This window comes from Schistocerca cancellata, chromosome 5 (genome assembly GCF_023864275.1).
Source record: "Schistocerca cancellata isolate TAMUIC-IGC-003103 chromosome 5, iqSchCanc2.1, whole genome shotgun sequence".
Classification (NCBI taxonomy): Eukaryota; Metazoa; Arthropoda; class Insecta; order Orthoptera; family Acrididae; genus Schistocerca; species Schistocerca cancellata.
Genome location: NC_064630.1, coordinates 488233350 through 488246379, shown reverse-complemented (window position 1 = coordinate 488246379; position 13030 = coordinate 488233350). Strand labels below are relative to the sequence as shown.

Below are 13030 nucleotides of genomic sequence, written 5' to 3'. Positions count from 1 at the left end.
TCCTGAGAAATCAGCACCCAGAACAACCACCTCTGGCCGTAATAACGGCCTTGATACGCCTGGGCATTGAGTCAAACAGAGCTTGGATGACAAGTAAAGGTACAGCTGCCCATGCAGCTTCAAGACGATACAACAGTTCATCAAGAGTAGTGACTGGCGTACTGTGACGAGCCAGTTACTCGGCCAACATTGACCAGATGTTTTCAGTTGGTGAGAGATCTGAAGAATGTGCTGGCCAGGGCAGCAGTCGAACATTTTCTGTATCCAGAAAGGCCCGTACAGTACCTGCAACATGCGATCGTGCATTATCCTGCTGAAATGTAGGGTTTCGCAGAAATCGAATGTTGGGTAGAGCCACGGGTCGTAACACATCTGAAATGTAACGTCCACTGTTCAAACTACTGTCAATGCGAACAAGAGGTGACGGAGACGTGTAACCAATGGCACCCCATTCCATCACGCCGGGTGAGACGCCAGTATGGTGATGACGAATACACGCTTCAAATGTGCGTTCACCGCGATGTCGCCAAACACGGATGCGACCATCCTGACGCTGTAAATAGAACCTGGATTCATCCGAAAAAATGACGTTCTGCCATTCGTGCACCCAGGTTCGTCGTTGAGTACACCACCGCAGGCGCTCCTGTCTGTGATGCAGCGTCAAGGGTAACCGCAGCCATGGTCTCCGAGCTGATAGTCCATGCTGCTGCAAACGTCGGCGACCGCTACGGTCGCAGGTTCGAATCCTGCCTCGGGCATGGATGTGTGTGATGTCCTTAGGTTAGTTAGGTTTAAGTAGTTCTAAGTTCTAATCAGAATAGACAGCAGACCAACACCGACAACGATAGTTCAGGTATACATGCCGACGTCGCAAGCTGAAGATGAACAGATAGAGAAAGTGTATGCCGACATTGAAAGGGTAATGAAGTATGTAAAGGGGGACGAAAATCTAATAGTCATGGGCGACTGGAATGCAGTTGTAGGGAAAGGAGTAGAAGAAAAGGTTACAGGAGAATATGGGCTTGGGACAAGGAATGAAAGTGGAGAAAGACTAATTGAGTTCTGTAACAAGTTTCAGCTAGTAATAGCGAATACCCTGTTCAAGAATCACAAGAGGAGGATCTATACCTGGAAAAGTACGGGAAGATTTCAATTACATTAGATCATGGTCAGACAGAGATTCCGAAATCAGATACTGGATTGTAAGGCGTACCCAGGAGCAGATATAGACTCAGATCACAATATAGTAGTGATGAAGAATAGGCTGAAGTTCAAGACATTAGTCAGGAAGAATCAATACGCAAAGAAGTGGGATACGGAAGTACTAAGGAATGACGAGATACGTTTGAAGATCTCTAACGCTATAGATACAGCAATAAGGAATAGCGCAGTAGGCAGTACAGTTGAAGAGGAATGGACATCTCTAAAAAGGGCCATCACAAAAGTTGGGAAGGAAAACATAGGTACAAAGAAGGTAGATGCGAAGAAACCATGGGTAACAGAATAAATACTTCTGTTGATTGTTGAAAGGAGGAAGTACAAACATGTTCCGGGGAAATCAGGAATACAAAAATACAAGTCGCTGAGGAATGAAATAAATAGGAAGTGCAGGGAAGCTAAGACGAAATGGCTGCAGGAAAAATGTGAAGACATCGAAAAAGATATGATTGTCGAAAGGACAGATTCAGCATACAGGAAAGTCAAAACAACCTTTGGTGACATTAAAAGCAACGGTGGTAACATTAGGAGTGCAACGAGAATTCCACTGTTAAATGCAGAGGAGAGAGCAGATAGATGGAAAGAATCCATTGAAAGCCTCTATGAGGGGGAAGATTTGTCTGATGTGATAGAAGAAGAAACAGGAGTCGATTTAGAAGAGATAGGGGATCCAGTATTAGAATCGGAATATAAAAGAGCTTTAGAGGACTTACGGTCAAATAAGGCAGAAGGGATAGATAACATTCCATCAGAATTTCTAAAATCATTGGGGAAAGTGGCAACAAAACGGCTATTCACGTTCGTGTGTCGAATATATGAGTCTGGCGATATACCATCTGACTTTCGGAAAAGCATCGTCCACACAATTCCGAAGACGGCAAAAGCTAACAAGTGCGAGAATTATCGCATAATCAGCTTAACAGTTCATGCATCGAAGCTGCTTACAAGAATAATATACAGAGGAATGGAAAAGAAAATTGAGAATGCGCTAGGTGACGATCAGTTTGGCTTTAGGAAAAGTACAGGGACGAGAGAGGCAATTCTGACGTTACGGCTAGTAATGGAAGCAAGGCTAAAGAAAAATCAAGACACTTTCATAGGATTTGTCGACCTGGAAAAAGCGTTCGACAAAATAAAAAGGTGCAAGCTGTTCGAGATTCTGAAAAAAGTAGGGGTAAGCTACAGGGAGAGACGGGTCATATACAATATGTACAACAACCAAGAGGGAATAATATGAGTGGACGATCAAGAACGAAGTGCTCGTATTAAGAAGGGTGTAAGACAAGGCTGTAGCCTTTCGCCTCTACTCTTCAATCTGTACATCGAGGAAGCAATGATGGAAATAAAAGAAAGGTTCAGGAGTGGAATTAAAATACAAGGTGAAAGGATATCAGTGATACGATTCGCTGATGACATTGCTATCCTGAGTGAAAGTGAAGAAGCATTAAATGATCTGCTGAACGGAATGAACAGTCAAATGAGTACACAGTATGGTTTGAGAGTAAATCGGAGAAAGACGAAGGTAATGAGAAGTAATAGAAATGAGAACAGCGAGAAACTTAACATCAGGATTGATGGTCACGAAGTCAATGAAGTTAAGGAATTCTGCTACCTAGGCAGTAAAATAACCAATGACGGACGGAGCAAGGAGGACATCAAAAGCAGACTCGCTATGGCAAAAAAGGCATTTCTGGCCAAGAGAAGTCTACTAATATCAAATACCGGCTTTAATGTGAGGAAGAAATTTCTGAGGATGTACGTCTGGAGTACAGCATTGTATGGTAGTGAAACATGGACTGTGGGAAAACCGGAACAGAAGAGAATCGAAGCATTTGAGATGTGGTGCTATAGACGAACGTTGAAAATTAGGTTGATTGATAAGGTAAGGAATGACGAGGTTCTACGCAGAATCGGAGAGGAAAGGAATATGTGGAAAACACTGATAACGAGAAGGGACAGGATGATAGGACATCTGCTAAGACATGAGGGAATGACTTCCATGGTACTAGAGGGAGCTGTAGAGGGCAACAACTGTAGAGGAAGACAGAGATTGGAATACGTCAAGCAAATAATTGAGAACGTAGGTTGCAAGTGCTACTCTGAGATGAAGAGGTTAGCACAGGAAAGGAATTCGTGGCGGGCCGCATCAAACCATTCAGTAGACTGATGACCAAAAAAAAAGTTCTAGGGGACTGATGACCTCATAAGTTAAGTCCCATAGTGCTCAGAGCCATTTGAACCACTTGCAAACGTCGTCGAACTGTTCGTGGAGATGGTTGTTGTCTTGCAAACTTCCCTATCTGTTGACTCAGGGACCGATACGTGGCTTCACGATCCGTTACAACAATGCGGATAAGATGCCTGTCATGTCGACTGCTAGCGATACGAGGCCGTTGGGATCCAGCACGGTGTTCCGTATTACCCTCCTGAACTGACAGATTTGATATTCTGCTAACAGTTATTGGATCTCGACCAACGCGAGCAGCAATGTCGCGATACGATAAACCGCGTTCGCGATAGGCTACAATCCTACCATTATCAAAGTCAGAAACGTGTTGGTACGCATTTCTCTTCCTTACACGAAGCACCACAACAACGTTTCACCAGGCAACGCCGGTCAACTACTGTTTCTGTATGAGAAATCGGTTGGAAACTTTCCCCATGTCAGCACGTTGTAAGTGTCGCCACCGGTGTCAACCTTGTGTGAATGCTCTGAAAATCGAATCATTTGCATATCACAGCGTATTATTCCTGTCGGTTAAATTTCGCGTCTGTAGCACGTCATCTTCGTGGTGTAGCAATTTTAATGGCCAGTAGTGTAATATGCCTGATGATAGGTCTACGCTGGAGATGTTAAATAGTTTCACCTATATAGTCTATGGATTCAGTACGGTAAAGACCAGAAAAAGATTCGTAACATCTACTTCTACACCTACATCTACATATATACCCTGCAAGCAATCATACGGTGCAAGATAGAGGGTAGTTTGTACCACTGCCAGTCATTCCACTTCCATTTCTACTCGAAAATGGAGCGACAAAAAACGACCGTCTATGTGCGTCCATACGAGCCCTAATTTCTCTTGTCTCCGTGGTCCTTACGCGGAGTGTACATTGACGACAGTAGAATCGTTCTGCGGTCAGCCGCATATGCCTCTTCTCTAAATTTTCTCGACAGTGCTTCGCGAAAACAACGTCGTCTTCCCTCCACAGACTCCCATTCGAGGTCACGAAGTATCTCCGCAACACGTGTTGATTGAACTTACAGTTAACAAATCTATCAGCACACTTCGGCACTGCTTTACTGTCTCCTATTAATCGATCTGGTGCGGATTTCAAACACTCTGGACGTACTCAAGAATGGGTCGCACCTATATTCTACAGGCGATCTCCTTTACAGGCGATCTTCATTCTCCTATAATTCTCCCAATAAACGGAATTCGACCATCCGTGTTCCCTACTAACGACCTCAGTAAGTCACTTTCGAAAACTGAAGCTGACAACCAGCCATTCGATTCAGTTTTCGGAAGTGTATTTTTTTGTTTCCTTGTGTTTCTCGCAATATAGGTTTTTCAGCATTACGTGATTACACTTTTCCAGTCTCCCGTTACTGCGACTTGATACTATTCCCACACACCGCAGTACTTAATAAAAGAGTGTGGAAAGTGTAATTGTTTTTCTAAGTACTCTATTTTGTCCACAAACTTTAGTTTTCAAATTCATAGGCATTGAAACAGAGCTTACGATCCAGGTATGGTAATAGGTATTCACACGACCAGTAACCGTGCTGTTTCGTTTTGTGAAGTGTGTAGCCTCACATCGTGAACAAACTTAGACAAAATGAATGAAATAATTGTTTCAGAAGATAGTGATTTTGGTGACTGAACTTCCAGTATTGACATCTACTTGGTGTCTTATCCCATCAGCGTAAGTTTCCTCCAGAATTTCTATAAGGAAAATTAACTACCCACTAATTATACATGCTAACATGTCCTGATATTTTATTACGTCACAGAGTGAGAAAGATTGCTGACCTTGTAGGTAGACAAATCCTCGACCACGCAGACAAGAATGGCCTCTCTGCCGACAGGCGTTGTGACGTTACTGATGGGCTCTGCGAACTTCGGTACGTCTGGAAAACAAGAACACACATCCCGATTGCTATTTATCTAAATAGAGAATGCAACGATATCGTACATTACTTACACTCAAACCTACAGATGTGAGATAGTCAGAGTCGTACCGAACGTTGTACACTTATGAACCAGTACATTATGACCACCTGTCTAATAGCCGTCCACATGTGGTACGGATAACAGCGGCGACGCGTTGTCGTATGCGAGCAATGAGGTCTTGTTCGCTCGGTCGAGGGAGCTGGCTTGGCTCTGAGCACTATGGGACTCAACTGCTGTGGTCATAAGTCCCCTAGAACTTAGAACTACTTAAACCTAACTAACCCAAGGACATCACACACATCCATGCCCGAGGCAGGATTCGAACCTGCGACCGTAGCGGTCGTGCGGTTCCAGACTGAGGGAGCTGGCACCACATTTGCAAGTACACCTGATTCTTGTAAATTCCGGGGAGGGGTCTGATGAGCTCTAACGCCACGTTCAGTCACATCCCAGATGTGTTAGATCGGGTTCAGATCTGGCTAGTTGGAACTCACCATTCTGTTCCTCTAACCACTTCATCATACTCCTGGCCTCGTGACATGGAGCATTACTTGGCTGAAAATAGCCACTGCAGTCGAGGAACATGATAGACATGGAGGGGTGTACGTGATCTACATCTAGTGTACGATACACCTTGGCCGTCATGCTGTCTTGTACGAGTTCCATTGCACCCATGATTGTTCAGGTGAATGTTCCCCAAAGCATAATGAAGCCGGCACCAGCTTGTCTCCGTCCTATAGTACAGATGTCAAGGACCCGTTCTCCTGGAAAAAGAAGGATTCGCGCCTCGGCCTGATGAAGAAGGTATTTGGGTTCATCACAACAGTCATGGTTGCAGATGTTGTGTTGTTAATACTGGCACGTGCATCCGTCGTCGTCCCATCGTTAGGAGTGCTCGGTGCACTGTGTGTTCAGACACAGTTGTACTCAGCGCCGCATTAAAGCCTGATGTTAATTCCGCCACAGCTTGCCGCCTGTCCTGTTTTACCTGTCTGCCCAGCTTACGACGTCCGACATCTTTAACAATGGGTGGTCTACCAATCCTACGCCGTCTGAATGAGGTTTCACGACGGTTTCGCCATATGTTGAAGACACTCACCACAGTATTCCTCGAACTCCCAACAAGTAGTGCAGTTTCCGAAATGCTCACTAATACTACATGTGTTGTGCACGTGTCTGACTAGCAGTCGTTACTCTCCGTGTGGTGCTGCTATCGCCTGGTCGGATTTACATCGGCAGTAAGTGGTTTGTCAAAATGCTCTGACTGATTAGTTTATATAGACGGCGTATCTACCTAAACACTGATATAATTTGTGCTATGTGCTGTGGTCTAGGAGAACGTGTGTAAATGGTAGGTAACAGATAACTCATGCCCTAAGGAGTACAGGAAAAGCATAACTTGTGCGTCTGTCGTGTAGAGCTCCCGTGGGGAAGCTGGTGAATGATCAGTTAGTCGTACCAATCAGCCTTGGTATTGCTAGTTTTTGTACTTTAGTACGTGTGAAAGTGTTATCTGGGGCACGTTCCTGACATGTAAAAGCACCTTTCGGAGTTTATAGCAATGTTCTGTTTATGTTAAAGTAGCAAACCTATAGCGTACATACAAACAATCGGAACAGAAGAACAAAGAAATAGTTACATAAGACGTGCAGAAGTATTAGCAGAAATAATAATGATAACAAGATAAAATGATAAGAAGGATAAAAATAATTACTCACTGCTAGATGATAGCACCACCTTACAGCTATGAACTGCGAACAGAACTTTCAAGTGTTGGAAGCATGTTGTCACATACAATAATTTCACTAGCATTACAGCACAAAAACTGGCATAACGAGGGCTCCAATCCAGGACCCGTGGTACGACGAACTAATTATCTACCGACTTCCCCACGGGAGATCGAACGACAGACATTCACAGTTATGCTTTTCCTGTGCTCCGTAGTTTATGCGGTACTGATTACTTACAATTTTCACACAGTCTCTTGTACAACAGGGCGGAGAACAAAGGATATCGGTGTTATGGTTGATACTCTATCGATGTCAACATCTGGTGTCGATCTGACTGTCTGATATCTGGAGACTTGCGTGTTCCCTGTGAGTGATGTGTCTTCTAGATGTGGCCACGCCACTAAACCATTGAATCATTATTTATACAACAACCTTCCCGACACTATACACTGAGTTCCACGCCACTAAAACATTAAACCATTAGTTCAACAACAGAACTGACGAAAACGATTGCTCTCTTTATTTGAATGAGCGTCGGAGTGGTACCAAATAGCGCTCGACCTAAGACGCGAATCTGGAAACTAAATTTAGGTTGTCCTACACATTAACTGGCTTACGATATTTACCGAGAATTGTAGATTATGGTAGCAAAATACTAACCGAATGCACACGACAGTATTGTAATAAGCTTTAACAATTGAATATAAGGAATAAACAATGTAGCCGTTACTTTATTCCAACCACTGACCGATGACATTGCATCCCATGTTATACTTGCCCTGATATCGATACTAATCGGGAAGGGACGTAAACTGCTCGAAAAACAACACTTATTTTAAGCATTTTTTCAAAACCCGTTGGAATCGTATCGGCCACTTGACAACTGCAGTGACAGTGCTGAAATCTTTGCAGTTAGAAGTAAGGAATCTTGTTTGTAGAAAACAAATTTTGAGATACTACAATGATAAACCCATAGGTGGATGAATATACTCCAAGCACTGGCAACGTGCGTAGTCAATTATTTTCTGCATGTATTACAATCTCTGTCTTCCTCTAAAGTTTCCGTCGTCTACAGCTCCCTCTAGTAGCATTGAACTTATTCCCTATTATCGTAACAGATGTCCTCTTATCCTGATCCTCCTTCTTGTCAGTGTTTTGCTCGCTGATTCTCCAGGGAACCTCCTAATTCTGTTGCACCACGTCGCAATTGCTTCGATTGTCTAGTTTTCCGGTTTTCCCTACAATCCTATACTAAAAACGTACGTTTCCAGAAATTTGTTCCTCAAACTAAGACTTATGTTTGATACTTGTAGGATTCTCCTGGCCAGGAATGACCTTTGTGCCAGTGCTAGTCTGCTGTCCGTCTTGATTCGTCCGTCATGTGACATTTTGACCCTAGGAAGCAGAATTCCTTAACTTCATCTACTTCATCGTAACCAATCCTGAGGTTAATTCTCACGCTGTTCTCATTTATGCTACTTCTCATTACTTCCGTCATTCTTCGATTCACTCTCAGTCTATATTTTGTACTCATTAGACTGTCCATTTTAATCATCAGATCATGTAATTCATCTACAATTTTCACTGAGGATAGCAATAAAATCAGTGAATCTTATAACTGATATCTTTTCACCTCGAATTTAATTTCTACTCTGGACCATTGTTTGATTTCCTTCATTGCTTCTCCAACGTATAGACTGAACAGTATGAATGAGAAGCTACATTCTTGTCTTACACCGCCATTTTAATCGGAGCATTTCGTTCTTGGTCTTCCGCTTGGCTCTTGCACATATTGTATATTATGCGTCTTTCCCCATAGCTTACCCCTATTCTTCTCAGGATGTTGAACATCTTACGTCATTTTACGTTGTCTAACGGTTTTACAAGGCCGATAAATCCTATGAACTTGTTTTGATTTTTCTTCAATCTTGTTGCTTCTATTATAAACTGCAACGCCAGAATTACCTCTCTGGTGACTTTACCTTTCCTAAAGCCAAACTGATCGTCACCTGACACATCCCCAATTATCTTTTCCATTCTTCTGTATATTACTCTTGTCATCACCTTGGATTTATGAGCCGTTAAGCTGATTGTGTGATAACCTCTCGCACTTGTCGGCTCTTGCACCTTCGGGATTGTGTGGATGACGTTTTTTCCGAAAGTCAGATGGTATATCGCCAAACTCACGCATATTACACACCAACGTGAACGGTAGTTTTGTTGCCATTTCACCCAATGATTTTAGAAATTCTCATGGGAAGTTATTTATACTTATTGCCTTATTTGATTTTCAGTCTTTCAAAGCTCTTTTAAATTCTGATTGTAATACCGGATCCCCAATCAACTTCTGCTTCTTCTTCCAACAAGTCATCACACGAGCCTTCATCTCACAGAGGGCATCAGTTTACTCTCTCTTCCTACCCCTTCTCTCCTCTGCAATTAACAGTGAAATGGCCATTGCACTCTTAGTGTCAACATCCTCGCATTTAATTTCACCGAAGGTTGTTTCGACTTTTCTATATGCCGATTCAGTCCTTCCAACAATCGTTTCTTATTCGATTTCTTCACATTTTTCATGCAGCTATTTCGTCTTAGCATCCCTGCACTTCCTACTTGGTTCTAGGCGCTACAGTCTGGAACCGCGCGGCCGCTACGGTCGCAGGTTCGAATCCTGCCTCGGGCATGGATGTATGTGATGTCTTTAGGTTAGTTAGGTTTAAGTAGTTCTAAGTTCTAGGGGACTGCTGACCTCAGCAGTTAAGTCCCATAGTGCTCAGAGCCATTTTGAACTTCCCAAGTGACCTGTATTTCTGCATTTCTGAATTTCACTATACATTTTTGTACGTCCTTCTTTCAACGACCAACTGAAGTGTTTCTTCTGTTACTCATGATTTCTTCGTAGTTACCCTCTTTGCACCTATGTTTTTCTTTTCAAGTTCTGTGACTGCCCTCTTCTGAGACGCCCGTTCAACTCAACTGCCTACTGAGCTATTCTTTACCGCAGTATCCATTGCCCCAGATTAGTTCAAGCGTATCTTTTCACTCTATACTACTTCCATGTTCCACTTCTTTGCACAATGACCCTTCTTGACTAGTCCCTTAAACTTCAAAAAAGTCTTCATCATCACTGAATTATGGTCTGAGTCTACATGTGCTACCGGATGCGCTTTCCAGTCCAATAACTCATATCAGACTATCTTCCTGACCATGACGAATCTAACGCAAATATTCCGGTACCTCCCGGCCTTTTCCAAGTACACCTCCACGTCTTGTGATTCCTGAACAGAGCATTCGTTATTACTAGCTGAAATTTTTTGTAAAACTTAGTCTTTCTCTTCTCTCAACCCTAGTAACAAGTCCGTATTCTCCCGTAACCCTTTCTTCTACTCCTTCGCCTACATCCGCATTACTATTAGATTTTCATCTTCCTTTACAGACTGAATCACCCGTTCAGTATATTCATACACTTTTTCTATCTCTTCACCTTCTGCTTGCAACCTCGCCATGTGCTCCTGAACTATTGCCGTCGTCGTTCGTTTGCTGTCGAATCTGATGAGAATAACCCTATCACCGAACTGTTCAGAATAACTCACATTTTGCTATACCTTCATACTCATAACGGATCCAGCTTCCATTATACCATTTTTTACTGCTGTTGAAATTACCCTATACTCACCTGACCAGAAATGCTTGCCTGCAGGGAGTTATCCTTTCGTTGGTTACTCAATATTCTTCTGATCGTCAACTTCCCCTTGCGAGCTCCCTCCCGGAGATCCGATTGGGGGACTAGTCTTCTGCCAACGGAGAGCTCATCATGACTCTTTTTCAGTTAAAGGCCTCATGCCCTGTGGATACACATTACGTGTCTTTCATGCAGCGTTTTCCGTTGCCTTCTGTATCACCATTCCGTTGATCATTGCTGATTCTTCCAACCGTAGGGGCAGTTTCCCGTCCCAAAGGCAAGATAGTGTCCTGAACATCTGTCCACTCCTCCGCCCTGTTTGAAGAGACCGTTGTCAGAATGAGGGTGACTCGTTACCCTGTAAGTCTTCGGATGCCAATACTAAAGATATTTATTCAAAATTGAAGCGGCCGTGGAGTTCCAACCCGGGACCTAAGACGTTCTAATCACTCATCCAAGACTTTATGGCTAGGCGACGGATGCTGGTTAGTTAATACAGAATAATATCTCGTTACATGGGACGTTACTAACTTTCATCATTCTACTAAGCTGCCAGTCTAGTATCTTAAGTCTTGTTGAAGTGAACCAGCCTGTTTTAAATGATTTGCGTATACTTCTATGACACTGATGCGCTAGGCACTACACGACACATTCTACAACAGTATAAACTTATTTTTCTCTATTTAAATCGCGGATGGTAAGCAGAAAGGGATTATATTGTTATCTCTGTGAGTAGGCCCGAATTTCTCTCGTTTTGCTAATATGGTCATAAAGTGAAGCATACACGGGATTACTCTGTTCGTCCTGGAACCACTGTCTCAGAGTCACAACAGCAAACTTTCATATATTTTACAACGTCCTACCTGTAGTATCTCCAAGTACAAAACGTCTGAAGATTTCTGTGAACCACTCACATAGAGTGAATAAGAACGTAACATACCGAGCAACAAATGTTTGAATGTTTGTTCTTTCTTTCGTTACTGCTACTTAATGATGGTCTCAAAATAATGAAAAGCTATTAAGAACATTCGGGAGAGTGACTTACTTTTTTGATTAATTCTACTTCCCCTGTGTCAGTGTGACGTCTTCCTCCTCATACCAAGTCTGACGTGAACGCATAAATTTACATCTCTTTGAAGGCATACGCCGAGATAATTGATGGTTGTTACTAATTCCAGTGGTTATGATAGTGTAATGTCTCTTTTCGCTTATCGAAGCGAGTGACGTTAAATTTTATTTGAGCCGTCAGCTGACAGTCCACTCTTACAGTGGTTTACGTTAGTATAAACCTTATAATGCTGTTCTAAAACACGCCAACGTCGGTTCAGAGCAAATAAAGTAACTTCATTTAGAGTTAAGGACTTGTCAGTGGCTCGATTAAAATCACACGATAATGAGTCCGTTATTTTCATTGCCCCATCGCTACTACCACTAATGACGTTTTTCCTGAGTCAATTACTGGTGTTTACTGTTCGACGCCAGCTGGAATTTAATGAGCAGATGGCGTATCTGACACTTTCAAATTCATAGTCCACCGATACAGTACACTGTCCCATCTGTCATCCTTATTGAGTCCATAAAAGCTATTCACTTTCTCTTTTAATTATTTTTAAAAGCAAAATATCTAGCAACACTACAATTTATAGATTGTAGGCAACAATTCGATATTAAAAGTAATTACTTACAACAAGAAGTACTTAATGAAATTTGTTAAACTCGTTTTCGTCAGAATTATCATAGTTTGTCGTATAAGTTAGTTTTTGCCTGAGAAACGAACCGCCTTCAGATCTAAAAAAAAATAGTAAAATTAAATTTATGATATCAGAAATATTTATAATACAATAAAACATACGTGAAAGTAAAATGTTACTCATTCAAGGGCCAACGTAAACGAGCCGAACCAAATTAGAGATAAACTGAACATCAAACGCTGTATACAGACGTGTGCATTTAACATTACTGGTGAGGACGTGTTCAAGATTAGTTATAATGTAATCTCAAACAAGCACATCATCTTCTCAATGAGCAGTCTTATAATACTGTAACATCTATAGAAATAACACAAGTTTTAGAACAAAGGGACATACCGGGTGATCAAAAAGTAAGTATAAATTTGAAAACTTTCTAAACCACGGAATAATGTAGATAGAGAGGTAAAAATTGACACACATGCTTGGAATGGCATGAGGTTTTATTAGAACAAAAAAAACGCCCCATATTGCTAG

The 13030-nt window shown here is 42.3% G+C and overlaps 1 protein-coding gene across 1 annotated transcript in view; it reads right to left on the bottom strand.

The window, feature by feature from the left end:
• LOC126188618 (opioid-binding protein/cell adhesion molecule homolog) overlaps positions 1 to 13030 on the bottom strand; it is a 342397-nt gene that overhangs the window by 158578 nt on the left and 170789 nt on the right. Inside the window, exon 2 of the mRNA XM_049930219.1 lies at positions 5253 to 5350. Coding sequence (XP_049786176.1) covers positions 5253 to 5350 — 98 coding nt within the window. The remainder of the gene's footprint in view (positions 1 to 5252; positions 5351 to 13030) is intronic.